At 50.0% G+C, this 14,151-nt stretch overlaps 4 protein-coding genes across 4 annotated transcripts; 3 read left to right on the forward strand and 1 right to left on the reverse strand.

Moving 5' to 3' along the window:
- Positions 1-509: 509 nt before the first annotated feature.
- On the reverse strand, positions 510-5,322 carry N7529_009621 (serine/threonine protein kinase CLA4; the record flags this gene model as incomplete). The annotated part of the gene is made up of 6 exons (XM_057245148.1): positions 510-3,075; positions 3,129-3,236; positions 3,797-3,840; positions 3,945-4,986; positions 5,039-5,153; positions 5,202-5,322. 6 exons carry the CDS (start codon positions 5,320-5,322, stop codon positions 510-512), a joined length of 3,996 nt encoding a protein of 1,331 aa, XP_057093411.1.
- Positions 5,323-5,898: 576 nt separating this feature from the next.
- N7529_009622 (lysophospholipid acyltransferase family protein) lies at positions 5,899-7,199 on the forward strand (the record flags this gene model as incomplete). The annotated part of the gene is made up of 2 exons (XM_057245149.1): positions 5,899-6,752; positions 6,812-7,199. 2 exons carry the CDS (start codon positions 5,899-5,901, stop codon positions 7,197-7,199), a joined length of 1,242 nt encoding a protein of 413 aa, XP_057093412.1.
- A 496-nt stretch (positions 7,200-7,695) lies between these two features.
- On the forward strand, positions 7,696-9,049 carry N7529_009623 (uncharacterized protein; the record flags this gene model as incomplete). The annotated part of the gene is given in 4 exon segments (XM_057245150.1): positions 7,696-8,302; positions 8,317-8,403; positions 8,458-8,630; positions 8,690-9,049. 4 exon segments carry the CDS (start codon positions 7,696-7,698, stop codon positions 9,047-9,049), a joined length of 1,227 nt encoding a protein of 408 aa, XP_057093413.1.
- A 406-nt stretch (positions 9,050-9,455) lies between these two features.
- Positions 9,456-13,095, forward strand: N7529_009624 (putative RNA polymerase II transcription elongation factor (Ctr9); the record flags this gene model as incomplete). The annotated part of the gene is made up of 2 exons (XM_057245151.1): positions 9,456-10,310; positions 10,369-13,095. The coding sequence occupies 2 exons, from the start codon at positions 9,456-9,458 to the stop codon at positions 13,093-13,095; spliced, it is 3,582 nt and encodes a 1,193-aa protein (XP_057093414.1).
- Positions 13,096-14,151: the final 1,056 nt, after the last annotated feature.

The raw sequence follows: 14,151 nt of genomic DNA on the forward strand, positions 1-14,151 counted from the left end.
AATATGAAACAATTAATTCTTTCTTCTATACTTGTAGCAGATTGCCTTCAAAAAAGCTACTTCCAGATTTTGTAGACACGAGGTATCATTTTAAAACGGCTAGCCAGTGATGAACATAGGGATTGGCAAGAGTTAATACGGCAGGAATTCTTCAGCCTTGTTCTGCCCAACGGTTGAGCATTTATGGAGATGCCCAAGTCGAGTACCTCACTACCATCACAAGAACAGCAAGCTTCAAGTCATCTACGCCTTGCACCAACGCAGCTCGAGACTTCATACTATTAAAAAAAAGAAAATGAGAATTCAACTATTTTTCGCTTTTGTGCAAGGGCACATAACACAGTGCAAGGTTGCAAAATCGTGAACGTCATAGGGGAGAAAGGAAAGGTATGTTTGTGCAAGCATAAAAAAGGGGGGAAACGCCTATTACCCAAAGAAGTAGTATGATAGTTCAGTAGAACATGCTCGAAAACAAGATCTAAACTAAATGCAAAAGCCAGAGCCCAGATTTACTTTCCGGAACCGGTCTTCTTGAATCGCAGCAGTTCCGCAAGTGAGGCAGAGCTGCAGACCGTTTGCAAGAAGGGATGAGCGAGGAGTTCTTTTGATGTGGCGCGGGAGTTGACGTCGACGCAGAGACAGACGCTCAGGAAGCTTTTGATTTCTTTGGAGGATTTTTCTTGTTTCTTTAGGCGGGGGGTACCGTTGGTCGCGATAAGGAAAAGGGCCTTGAGGGGTTCTTCGTTTAGGTAAGGGGGCTCGGATTCGATCATTTCGATGGTCATGATACCCAGGGACCAGCAGTCGACTTTGGGGCCATACTCCTTCTGCTTGACGACTTCGGGGGCCATCCAGTATGGGGTGCCGACCATTGTTGCGCGCTTGTCTTTGGCTGCGGTGAGTTTGGCGCAGAAGCCGAAATCGGTGATTTTGACGTTGCCGATGAGGTCCAGGAGGACGTTGTCGGATTTGATGTCTCGGTGGATGATGTTCTGCTCGTGGAGATGATATAGACCCTTGCATGTCTTGGGTGGAGTTAGTATATAGGTAAAGAGTATGGGAAGACAAGAGGGGGATTTGGTTACCTCGGTACAGATTCTTGCGATTTGATCCTCGGAGATGGTTGGGTTGTTGTCAATAACATCAGTCAATGCACCTCCTTCCATGAACTCCATGACGACCCAGAGCTCATTGTTGGATTCCTGCAGGAAGGAGTCAAGGAAGTTGACAATGTTCGCGTGATGGCTGTCCTTCATGACGATAATTTCATTGACAATCAACTCCTTGCGGGGCTGGCTACGCAGATCCATCTGCTTGATGGCCACCTGACAGCGGGGGCCGTAAGTACGATAGAGCTCGTGAGCGACGGCCGAGGTGGCGCCCTCCTTCACGCGCGCCACATACACGGAGCCAGAAGCACCCTGACCAATCTTGCGCTGTTTGCTGTACGACTCATTGGGGTTGTCCTTGGACACGACCTCGCGCAGTCGGTTCATGACGTCGCTCTCTGACATGCCGGACATGCGCACCTCCTTCTTGGATTGTTCTGGCTTCTTGGTGAGAGCGTTTTCGGCCTGACGAACGCCCTCGGGGACGCTTTGGTTGTTGGCCTTTTGCTTGTTGGCAATGTTCAGCGGCTTCACAGCCTGCACAGGGGCGGGCAGACGACTTGGAGGAGGTCCGGCCTGCTGCGCCTTGGCACCGTTTTGCTGTGGCCGGCTGGATGAGCTTTGGTTCCGCGGGTCATTAGGAGGATACCGAGAACTTGGGGAGCCCTGGCGGTCCTCATTGCGAGGAGCACCGGGTGCTCTCTGGCCGTGGGGGTTTTGCGATGGCGGCGCCGGGGCCGGACGCTGTGCGGTGAGCTGTCGAGGATCCTGCGCGCGAGCAGCGGCACCCGGGGCTTGGGGAGCGGGGCGGCTTGGTTGGTAGCGACTGTCATCCCCACCATAACCGCCGAGCTCCTGCTTGGCTCCCGGTGTACGGGTCTGCGGGATGGACGCATTGTAAGCAGCCTGGTTACGGCGAGCTTCCTCTTCGACGCGACGACGCTCCTGATCAGCCATTTCCTTCATGCGTTCCAATTGCTGTTGCTGCTCCGCCGCACGGTCTGCCTGTCCTACCGAACCAGATGCGGAGCGCATCGAGCCATCGGATTGATTTGACGGCCCGCTATCGAGGCGCTGCATCGGTCCTGGCGGGGGCGGTCTCGGTGGAGCGATGGAGTTTCCGACACTGCTGCCATATGGTTTGGACTGGCCATTTGCAGGAGAGTTTGTCCCTGCGTAATATTGAGGGTTCTGCTCGCGCATTTTGATATCAGAGTAAAACTCAAGAACCTCGATCACCGCCTGGGGATTCTTCTTGTAGTCTTCCTTCGTGATAGCTGAGGCCGTCAGAAGCTTCTCCCACTCTGGTGGCAATCCGACGAATGCACCAGACTGTGGGTCAAATCCAACATGCACTCGGTGACTGAAGTTGGTTGGGTTGCTGACACCACCCATTCCAGGGCAGCGCTCATAGATCTTATCGATCCACTCATAGATCTCATCATCCGACTTCACCTCACAAGTGATGGTCTTGGTGGGAAGATCGCGAGTCAAAAGGGCGGTTTTGGCGGTGGCATCCTTCGGATTCGCCAAACGAGTGACCTCGAAGGCCATCTTGCAGTCTTCAGACCGAGCCACGGAGGTGATCGTGGATAAAGGGAACGAAATCACCACTTTGCCAGATTCATTCTTTAAAAACTCAAGTTTATACTCGCGCAAGATCAAATATCGTGAGTTCCATGTTGCTAAAAACTTGTCTTCCTTACAGCGAACGGTGCCTTCTTTGACAATCGAGATTCCACCCTGACCGGTGTTGCTCCGACTCATAGCCAGCGACGGGCTGCTGGTGTTGGGGAACAGCGAAAGATTTGCGGAATGGGGACCTGGGGTGCTTGGAGAGTCCAGACTCATCTGAGCGAAGGAGGCGGCGGTGTTGTGGGTGGGTAGGGTCAATTTGGGGGGGCGATCGGTAGGGGGGCGGGGAGCTGGCCCCGGATTCATAAACTGATTGGGTCCGTACGTATTGCTAGGTGATCGTGAGTATAATTGTACAACTTAGGAGGGAACAGAGATACTGACTTTCCAAAGGAAGTCATTTTGCCAGGGAGTACAGATTGTGCAGGGGGAAAGGAAAGGTAACGAATGCGCCGAGACCTCCTGAGGCCCCCTCGAGACGGACTAGCGGAACTATTCAATAAGTCAGCTATTGTATTCATTTTCTTGAGGGATCATCCCCAAAAGATTTTCACGTTTCAAGTCGGGATCTTTTCGGGAGACGCAATATGAATAGACGCGATCCATTGACGCCTAGGGTTTAGGGGGAGGTTTTTCGAAGGAGGGGTTAATTTACCTCGAAATAAATCAAGAGCGGTCCTCGCACTGCGAGGAAGGCTCTGAAATAATGTAACTATTCAGAAGAAAGAAAGAAAGAAACAGGGAAGAAAAAATAAACAACACATGAAACAGAGAAGTTGAGAAAGTTGAATGTGAGGGGGAAAGGGAAAGGGGTCTCGCCCCTAAAGCGGATCAGGTACTTCTCCGTACTTAGTACTTTGGAGAGGAACAAGTTCATCTACAGAAAACAAGCCTCTGCCAATCAGAGATGGGTTTGTAATGATATATCCATGGTAGTTTCATATTTGGATCCCCATTTATAGATTTAACTACATCTGTATACATTGTGAGGTTTTTCAGATCATTCTCTATGTATCGATTAGATATAGTCATTCTTTGATCTCTTTACATACAAGTCTAGAGCCATACTAGGTATAGTAGGGCATACTACAATATTCTGTAAGGAACGTTTCATTTCGTGGTTTTTTTTATAAAAAAACCCCTTCAAACCCTTAGAATTTGCAATTAATTATATACAATATACAACAAACATATTTATACCTCCCCAAAAGGATGATTGAACTTTAACAATCCATTCAATCCACCTACCCATCCCTCGTGTGCCTCAGATCCCATACTTCTCCGCATCACACTCGGAACACCACCCTGCCACTCATTCTTCCCATGCCTCATTTCTTCATTCCACACTCGCACTTCCATGCCAACTCCCATCCCTTGACCTAAATTAACCCCGTCCAGACTAACCTCCAATTCCCGCCCCCGGTTTTTTTCACTCAACCGCAGTGTGATAGGCGTACTGGAAGGCAGAACCAGGGGGCGGAAACTCAGACTACGCGCACAGATCGGCGTCAATAGGATGGAAGGCACAAGTGGATGTACAATACTACCCCCACTGCTGAGACTGTACGCGGTACTCCCCGTCGGGGTCGAAATGATGATTCCGTCCGCCACAGCCTCGGTCAGGAACCGTCCACCCACAAAGACATCCACCACCGCCAAGTGTGGTTCCTTGCCACGGTGAATCAGAAGCTCGTTCATCACGTATACCCCCTGGCCCTTGTCGCTCTTGGTCCGGATGGGCGTCGTTTCTGTTCCTTCTGCTGTGAACAGGCCGACTTTGAGTCGGTTGCGCATGAGAATACGAGCCCCGCGCGTAGATCCCATAGACTTGCCACGAACAGAGGACCACCCAGTCGGTCCCATCTCCGGCTCCTCAAGTCCCTCGGTTGCTGGGGGCTGTTCCAGCACGGGAGTGCGATCTCCTGCCCCAGCACCGGACATGTAGACTTCTCGGAACGCTCGCTTGAATTCTGAGAATTTCCATTCACTCAAGAAGCCTAATGTGCCCATGCTGAACGATAAAACAGGTGGAACATTTGAGCAGGTCGCGAATAAAGAGGCTGCATGTAAAATTGTGCCATCTCCGCCCAGCGTCACTGTGAGGTCCACCGTGTCGTGGAGAGCGGTTGGTTTCTCGTCGAGGGAAGCTGCGTACACGGGGAATTGGAGAGAAGAATGTACCTCGGCGGCGGTTTTGGACTCGAGGATCACGGCAGTAGATGGGTATGTAGAAGACACATGACTGGGATAATGTCAGTATGTTTGGTTCATCTGACTCCGCAGGACACTCTTACTTGACAAATTCAATTAGAGAATCAGTAACTGCTGGGGCGCAATCTTTGCGTACTATAAAGATATTTCGTGGCGGTGCCGGCCATTGGAGAGACAGGAGTTCTCCATCGCAGGATTCTAAGCTCTGTTAGCTTGAACTTCAACAGATAGCAAGTCGACCCACACCTTGGTATTTTGGTATCAGGCGCCGAGACAAGCTGCCGATGTCTTTGATCTCGCACCGTGGCGTAGACGTGGAGAAACAGCGCAGAGGAAAGCTGGGAGTGCGGAATTTGGTACACAACATATTGTGTAAAGGATTGCAAGCTTATCAATGTCATGTGTTAGCTCGGAGGACTTGAGTGTTAGGATGGGAGCTCTCACATCAAAGCTCCATGTTTCAGCCTGGCGTTTAGGAACTCCAGTGACCAGTGAGACTGTCTAGAAAAAGGACAAAGATATGCAATAGTCCTAAACTTCCAAAAGTACAAAAGTACAAATGTTTCACTGCGACAAAGACTAAACCCACAGACAGAGAGGCACGTCAACAGTTGACCGCCTAAAGTGACGTTTAGCCGCGAACGTCACTCACGAGATCGATCTGCCTGATCTCCCCGATTTCTTCGATCCCCCTCCAACTCCAACGCTTATAACCTTCTGATCACTTGTTATTATTTCTTCGGAAGCTCGGATCATGATCTTCTTTGTCTCCTAGCTCTATAGCTTTTGTTTATTCCAATTCTCTTGTTCATCATCTACATCTGCAAGACAATGTACGTAAGCATGTGCTCTATACATTTATCTTAAAACCTTACCCCTCAGATATATATCCTAACCGTGACAATCCTTTTTTTAGCAGAACCTTCAGAATATCTCTGCCATCATGGAAGCGACTGAGATTCGACAGCGCAAGCCGGCCGAAAATATGACCGAGCTCCTAAAACTCTCGACCAAACCCCCCACAGAACCCCATCTCAAACATGGCGTTCCCATGCAGCTTTTACGCTCCTTCTTGCTAGGAACATGGATGAACTGCTGTGTTATGGTGATCTGTGTGACGCAGCTAATCGGCTGCCCGTTGTATGTGATCAACAGACGCTACTACTACTCGTATATGGCCTACACAAAACAATGTTTCGCACTCGTCCTCACCGCTTTCACACAATGGAGCTCTCCAACTCTACAGCGAGTCAGTGGTGATGCTAGCGTGCGTGGTCAAATCCATATTTCAAAAGGTGGATTGCTGGAGACCCGCTTCCCAGAACGTCTCGTCATGATCTCCAATCACCAGGTGTACACCGATTGGATCTACCTCTGGTGGGTGGCATATACGAATGAGATGCACGGCCGCATCTTCATTATCCTGAAGGAATCGCTAAAGTACATCCCCGTTCTTGGCACGGGCATGATGTTCTACGGCTTTATCTTCATGGCTCGCAAGTGGCTGGCCGATAAGCCGAGACTTCAGCACCGCCTGGAAAAGCTGAAGACCAACTATACGGGCTCGAACTCGGCTCGTCCGACGTATGATCCCATGTGGCTTTTGATTTTTCCCGAGGGAACGAACCTGTCCATCAATACCAAGGGTCGCAGCGATGCGTGGAGTCTAAAGCAGGGACTGCCTTCTTTCAAACATGTGATTCTTCCTCGCTCTACTGGGCTGTTCTTCTGTCTTCAGCAGTTGCGGGGAACTGTGGACTGGGTGTATGACTGCACAATAGCCTATGAGGGACCACCGTACGTGCTTTACTTGTTCCCCCTCTAGCGGAATCTTACTAATAAGCTTTGCTCAATAGAAAGGGAAGCTACCCGGATAAATACTTCACGCTTCGCTCGACATACTTGCAAGGACGTCCACCGACTTCCGTGAACATGCATTGGCGACGCTTCCAGGTCTCTAAAATTCCCCTCGAGGACCAAAAAGAGTTCGAGGCTTGGATGATCGAGCGCTGGGCTGAGAAAGACCAGCTTATGGACGAGTACTTTGAAACAGGCCGCTTCCCATCTGAGTTGGCCGGTTCTATCAAGGCTGAGCATGCAGTCGATGGGCAGAAGGTTGCTGCAGAAGCTGGATTTGTAGAGTCATATACTCGTCTGTCCCACTGGAGTGAGCTTGGTTCAATCTTTGTGGTTCTATTCAGTGTTGCTGCTTTCTGCAAATTTGTAACTAGCTGGCTCCAGTGAGTCGTATATTTGCCGTGAATGCTTTAGATATTCCATTGCTTAATACATAAATGAACATCTTCATCTTCTCTGCTCATTTAGTTGTATTCACTTATAAATAGCAAGAAAGCGCGTCTATTAGTTGATCACATGGTGTAACATGAAAATTAAACAGGGCGCGGGTGCGGGGGCGATTCCGAATAGAGCGTCGGTAGGTAACGACAGTCTTCAACGTGAAGTGAAATGGAACAATAGGAATAGAACAATAGGAATAAAACAATAGGAATTCATCAATAGGAATGGATCAATAGGAATGGATCAATAGGACGAACGAATTAATAGAACAATGGGAAGAGGACAATATATTTTCCCGATTAGGAAATCCTGAGGAATATAGATACCCTCTCCCTCCCCAAACCAACTCTTCTTTCTTTTTTTTCCACCTTTCTTCTTCTTCTTTCTTCTCTGTGCTTTCACTGATCATGATCCTATTGAATTACAATTTGTTCCATCCCTCATGCCAGACACAGATAGGATCCCTTTCCCAGTCCCGGAGAGGTTTACTTCTCTGATGCAACCAAGCCGGCGTCAAGCCTTACTTAGCTATCAGGAGAGATCAGTCAGCAATTCGTCAAGGCTTTCTCAGATTTCTCAAGAATTGTTGCGCTCACGTACGTCGGATTTCCTTGACGCTAAGATATCTGCACTCGAAGATGAGCAAGAATACATCAGCTGCTTCCGAGATGGCCTTGATGAGATTTCGTCTTCAGGGCTACTCAGCAGTAGTGCTTTCCAGAAAGAGATCCGTCCTATTTTGACAAAATTCCGAGCTACGTCGCAAACACTTGATGTCCTCAAGCGCCAACGGACATTAATTGAGGAAGATTTGCAAGAAGAAGTGGACTCCAAGCGCAAGAGGACCATCGGACCCTTGGACAACGGGCTTATCACAAGAGCATATGTGGATACAATTCTCCCACGCGTTATGGGCGCTGCAAAGACCCGCAAACGGCCCTTCGACCAGAGCAAATTCAAGAAGGAAGTCAATAAATACTATGGCTTGACAACTGCGTCTGTGACGGGATCATCTTTTGTCACGTTCTCGGATTTTACCTGCCCGCCTCGTCGGTCAAGGCAGCCCACCTGGTACCGAAGACTTTGAGCCAAGCAGAGGTGTCCCATATCTTCGGAGTTCAGGAAGGTGTGCTCTCTGACCCACGCAATGGTAAGAACACCCTTTTTGCTTGAGAAGAAAATGAGCTGACAAAAATTTTCACAGCACTGTCATTATACAATCCCGTTGAATCCCTGCTCGACCAAGGAGTAATTGCTGTCGTTCCAATTCCTGGCGCGATGACCGAGCCGACTACGTGGAGATGTGTTGTGTTGGATGAGTCGAAGAATGAGAACCTTGTTTACAAGAGAGAGTCGGGAGAATTGATCAAGGTCAAGGTCAATTCTAGTTTATTTCCGGGCTGAAAATTAAAGAGTACAGGCTAACATTTGTGCAGCACCTCGATGGCCGCAGTTTGACTTTTCTTTCTGAGAAGCGCCCTCGGCGACGATATCTCTATTTCCGTTTCTTGATCTCCTATCTCCACGCGAAGCGACTGGATCTCAAGGATACAGCGGAAAAGGTTGAGGCTCGAAGATTCTGGCCGTCCAGCGGTGAATATTTGAACAAGTCCACCCTCAAAACCCTTGCACGATGCGTCTCTGGATGTGAGCTCCCTGATGAGTTTGTTATGAACAAGACCTTTGAGGATTCATCCGATGAGCCTCGCAACCGAAAGGCGGGTATCATTCTTGGGGCCGATATCCAAGATCATGATGAACGTGATACGTTGATTGACAGCTTGAAGGAGCTCTGAAAGTTTATGGAAGAAATGATCTTCAAAAGCAAGGTGTTGCTTTTTTTTACCTATTATTAGCAAGCTTTCGGCGAATACTGAATATCTTATCTGCTTGTTTGATTATATTTCACTCATAAATAATTGAATATAGTACATAATTGAATAGGTCTGATTGATTGGGCAATGGTTATTGTTGTATATGTGGCGGATGTGGCGGTGCAAACCAGCCACTCTTAATTCTCAACTTCTCCATCGCCGCGCTGTTGGTCTCCGAGATTCACATTCGCGATTTCTCCGAACTAGGGGTCGCTAACCTCACCGGCCCGATTTCTGAACTTTTTGATGGTCTGCTTCACTTGACCATGAGTTGAGGCTCCTACAATCCTATACCTACTCGCAAAGTGGCTCCATCGCTCCCGACACCATGGCGCCTCTTCAGAACGGTCATACCAATGGCCTAAACGGTGATGCCGTACCATCCACGAGCCCCCTGGGCAACATTCGCTTCTCCGATATCCCCGATGCCATCGACATTCCCGCCTCCAGCTTCGACAGCGAAGTCGAAGTCAGCTTGCTCGAGCTCCCCGAAGATCCGACCGAGCTGTGCACCCTCCTCGAAAACGAAAAAGCTGCCAAGAACTTCTGGGTGATCATTGCGCTCGCTTACGCGAAGCGCAAACAGATTGACCATGCCATCGACATCTTGAACAAGGGCCTGGCCTCTGTGGCCCACGGAGCGACAAAGGAGAAACTCGGCCTGTTGGGCTGGGTCTGCTGGCTGCTGTTGTTGAAGAGCCGCCACGCTCCCCGAGTCGCGCCCGATGGTGAGCTCTACTCAGAAGCTAAAACTAAAGACCATTATTTGCAACTCGCGACGTCGACGTTGAACGAGGCCTCGCGCCTCAACCCGGCGTATCCCCCTCTCTTCCTGGCGCGTGGTGTGCTGTGTCTTCTCCGTGCATCGCTGTATGCGCCCCGTGCTGTTCGTCCCGGTGCTGTTGATACTTCGGAGCGCAATGAGTCGCTGCGGCAAGCTTTGAAGTGTTTCGACGAGGCGTCCAAGGCCTTCGGTGGCCGGAACATTATGGCTATTCTTGGACGTGCTCGCGCGCACTACATGATGGGAAGATATGTCGACGCTCTGGAAGGATACCAGAAGGCTTTGGTCAAGATGCCTAACCTCACTGACCCGGATCCTCGTATCGGTATTGGGTGCTGCTATTGGCAACTGGGCTTCAAGGACCAAGCCAAGGTTGCTTGGGAGAGATCGCTCTCTCTGGTATGTTGAATGAATGTTCTTGAAATACGACGAGATAACTGACCGTGGTTGTTATCAGAACCCCGAATCCAAGGTTGCCAACCTCCTGCTCGCAGTTTATTACCTCTACGACAGCTCTCGACGAGCCACAACCGACCCTATGTTCGGGTCGTTGTACAAAGTGGCCATGACTCAATACACACAAAAGGCGTTCAAACTAGACAAGGAATACCCGATGACATGCTCCTTATTCGCAGGCTACTTCCTGCTCCGTAAAACATATCCGACCGTCGAGACACTGGCGCGCAAAGCCATTGAACACACAGATGTCATGTCCATTGCCAGTGATGGCTGGTATCTGCTTGGTCGGAAGTCACACTACGAAGGTGACGCCGTCCATGCTGCCGAGTTCTACAATCGCTCGGATCAAGCCCGTGGCGGCAGCGACAAGGGATTCTTGCCTGCCAAGTTCGGTGCTGTCCAGATGCAGATTAACAACAAGGACTTTGATGGAGCTAAGTTCCGATTGGAGAAGATTGTTCAACAATCAAAGAACCCGGAGGCCATGACTCTACTTGCGGCTATCCATGCGGAAGAAGTCTTCGCTGCGCAGAAGTCCGGTAGCAAGGAGGACAAGTCGAACGAGGCCAAGAGAGCTATCGCCCTTTTGGAGTCAGTACGCTCCATGTGGAAGGACGAGAAGCAGAATCTGTCCCCTGACGAGTCCGTTCTTGTTTATCTCTCCCGTCTCTATGAGAGCACTGCTCCTGACAAGAGCATGCAGTGTCTGACTCAACTGGAGCAAATCCAGATTGCTGGAATCCCCGAGGACGCTCGCCCGGATATCGATGATCCAGAGGAGTTGAACTCTGTTCTCAGGGAAAGTCTCCCGCCCCAGCTCCTCAACAACATGGGATGCTTCCTCTACCAGAATGAGAAGATTGCCCTGGCCCGTGGTCTGTTCCAGTCGGCGCTCAATGCTTGCGTCCAATCTAAGGACAAAGAAGACGGTATTGATCCCGACGCGCTTGTTACTACAATTAGTTACAACCTTGGACGAACCTACGAGGCAGCCGACATGTGGGACGAAGCCAAGAAGGTCTACGAGGGTCTTCTTGAGCGTCACAGTGACTACACAGAAGCCAGTGCTCGTCTGACATACATTGCTCTGCGCCAGAGCCCTACCGACGAGGGCCCGAAGAAGATCGCCAAGCTCTACGAATCGGACAATACCAACCTGGAAGTTCGGGCACTTTACGGCTGGTACATCAGCAAGTCTAAGAAGCGGGTTGCCAACCTCGCTGAAGACAACGAGCAACGCCACTTTAAGCATACCCTCCAGTACCACGACAAGCATGACCGATATGCGTTGACTGGAATGGGCAACGTGCATCTTCTCTTCGCTCGTGACATGCGCCGCGACACTGATCAGGACAAAGACAAGCGTCGCAAGATGTACCAGCGTGCAGTTGAATTCTTCGACAAGGCTCTTCAGCTGGATCCTAAGAACGCATATGCCGCTCAAGGTATCGCGATCGCCCTGATTGACGACAAGAAAGATCACAGCTCTGCTGTGCAGATCCTTTCCAAGATCCGTGACACACTGAAGGACCCCAGCGTCTACCTCAACCTGGGCCACGTCTTCGCCGAGCTCCGCCAGTTCTCCCGCTCAATCGAACACTACGAGGCAGCCCTGTCCAAGGATCGCGCCCGCGATGTACAAATTCTCGCCTGCCTCGGACGTGTCTGGTTGCTAAGAGGTAAGCAAGAAGCCAATCTAGCAGCCATGAAGACAGCACTCGAGTACGCTGAGCGCGCCCGCACCGTCTCCCCCGACCAACTCCACCTCCAATTCAACGTTGCTTTCGTACAGAACCAAATTGCCTCCCTTGCATACGGCCTCCAGCCCACACAAAAGACCCTCCAAGATGTCCAGGACGCCGCAGACGGTCTCAAAGAGGCTATCGAAACCTTTGAGCGCCTCTCCAAAGAAAAGAACCCGCCCTACCCCAGTGCCGCTCTCGAACAGCGCGCCAACATGGGCCGTACAATCAGCAAGCAACTGGACCGCGCGATGCAAAGCCAAAAGGAGTACGAAGAAAAGAATGCCGCAAAACTCCAACAAGCCCGGGAAGCCCGTGAAGAAGCCGCTCGCGTCCGGGAAGAAGAGCTCCGCAAGGCCCAGGAAGTCGAAACAGAACGCAAGAAGCGCATTGCTGAAGAGCGTGCCCAGATGGTCGAAGAGGTTCAACGACATGCTGCCCGACGCGCGGAGGAGGATCGCGCCCGTGAGGAAGCGGAGTTGACCAATGATTCTGAGACTGGCGATCGCGTCAAGAGAAAGAAGAAGCCTATCAGCAAGCGCAAGAAGAAGGGCGATGACTTCATTGCTGATGAGGAGGAGCGTGCTGGCGATAGTGGCGAGAGCGATGCTGAGGCACCGAAGAAGAGACGCAGACTGGAACGCCGCTCTGGGAAGACCAAGGCTGACAAGGCTAAGGCTGAGAAGCCCGGGAAGTACAAGAGTAGTGAGATGGTTGTTGATTCAGATGATGAGCCTGTGTCCGAGAAGGCTGTCTCTGACGATGAGCCGGAAGAAGAGACCCAGCCGCGCAGACGAGGCAAGGCTTCCCGTCGCATTGCTGATGATGATGATGAGGACGAGGAAGAGGAAGAGGACAAGCCGATGCCTGAGCCTGAACAGGAGCTGGAGCAGGAAGAACCGGTGAAGGTTGATGCTGTCCTCGACGATGAGGATGAGTTGTTCGGTGAACCATCGAAGCTCGATACCGAGATGCAGGATTGATTTTTTTTCCTTTGCCCTTTGGCCTACATCTACATCTATTTTCTTTTTTTTACCAGGCGTCTGGTTGCAATTAATTCGGATCTTCCATGTGTAATTATTAGCCTTTAGTATGAAAAACAAAAAGAAACATTCATTCTACTTGAATACTACCGTATGGCACAGATCATACAATATGTATACAGACATGAATGTCACACCGCAATCTATATGGTACGTAGGTAATCTTGAAACTCGGCTAGAATACGAGACATGACAGGATAGATTAACGGCCCAAGCGGGAAATCTACGCATCGCCCCCATCCCGGGGGGAGTCCGATGAATCTCCGATCACACAGGATTGATTAAGAGGCGGCTTACGGGGTCCAGTGCACTGCATATGGTCGTATGGATATGCAGCCCTGGCGGATGAGACTAGTCATGTGTCAGCACTGGATCGAGCTCTGGAGCCCTGGAGCCTTGGAGCCCTGGTCTAGGGTTTTCGTTTACATTTTATGTGGAGGTTAGATTGCTGTGCGCTTTTTTTGTTTTTTTATTTTCCACCCGGCAAATAATGAATCTCTCTGGATCTAGGTTTGAAGCGTCAAAAAAATCAATTCAGCTATTAAGTATACTGCTATATTTATGTATCCGCACGCGGAAATGTCGTTTAGCTAGTTCCTGTGGCTTTGGCTGGCTATAGGCTGGTGAAAATGCCATACAGAGCCACCATGACAACATGGAGAATATTGTCGTGTTGGAGTTGATCGTTCAAAGTTTTTGTACAACGTATAGATCCGAGGAACCAAAAGCAGATATTTTTATATCTCGCATCAAGCAGTGTTCTGAGTGGGCCGTCTGGCAGTCTGTTCAAAGCTATTCGGTATTTGATGTCGATCTTTTGGTATGTCACGGATCGAGGGGATTAAGTTTCATATAAGATTTGATATTGAGAAGATTGGAAGGTTCCAGTGGTTCTATGACGGTTGGCTGAATTGTATACAATTTTATACTTCAGGGCTATGTATGCATGTAAGACAGATAGAAAAATCTGGAAAATTCGTGAAGCTGCAGTGCTCA

The sequence above is a fragment of the Penicillium soppii genome (genome assembly GCF_028829465.1).
Source record: "Penicillium soppii strain IBT 18220 chromosome Unknown utg000007l, whole genome shotgun sequence".
In the NCBI taxonomy this organism is placed as follows: Eukaryota; Fungi; Ascomycota; class Eurotiomycetes; order Eurotiales; family Aspergillaceae; genus Penicillium; species Penicillium soppii.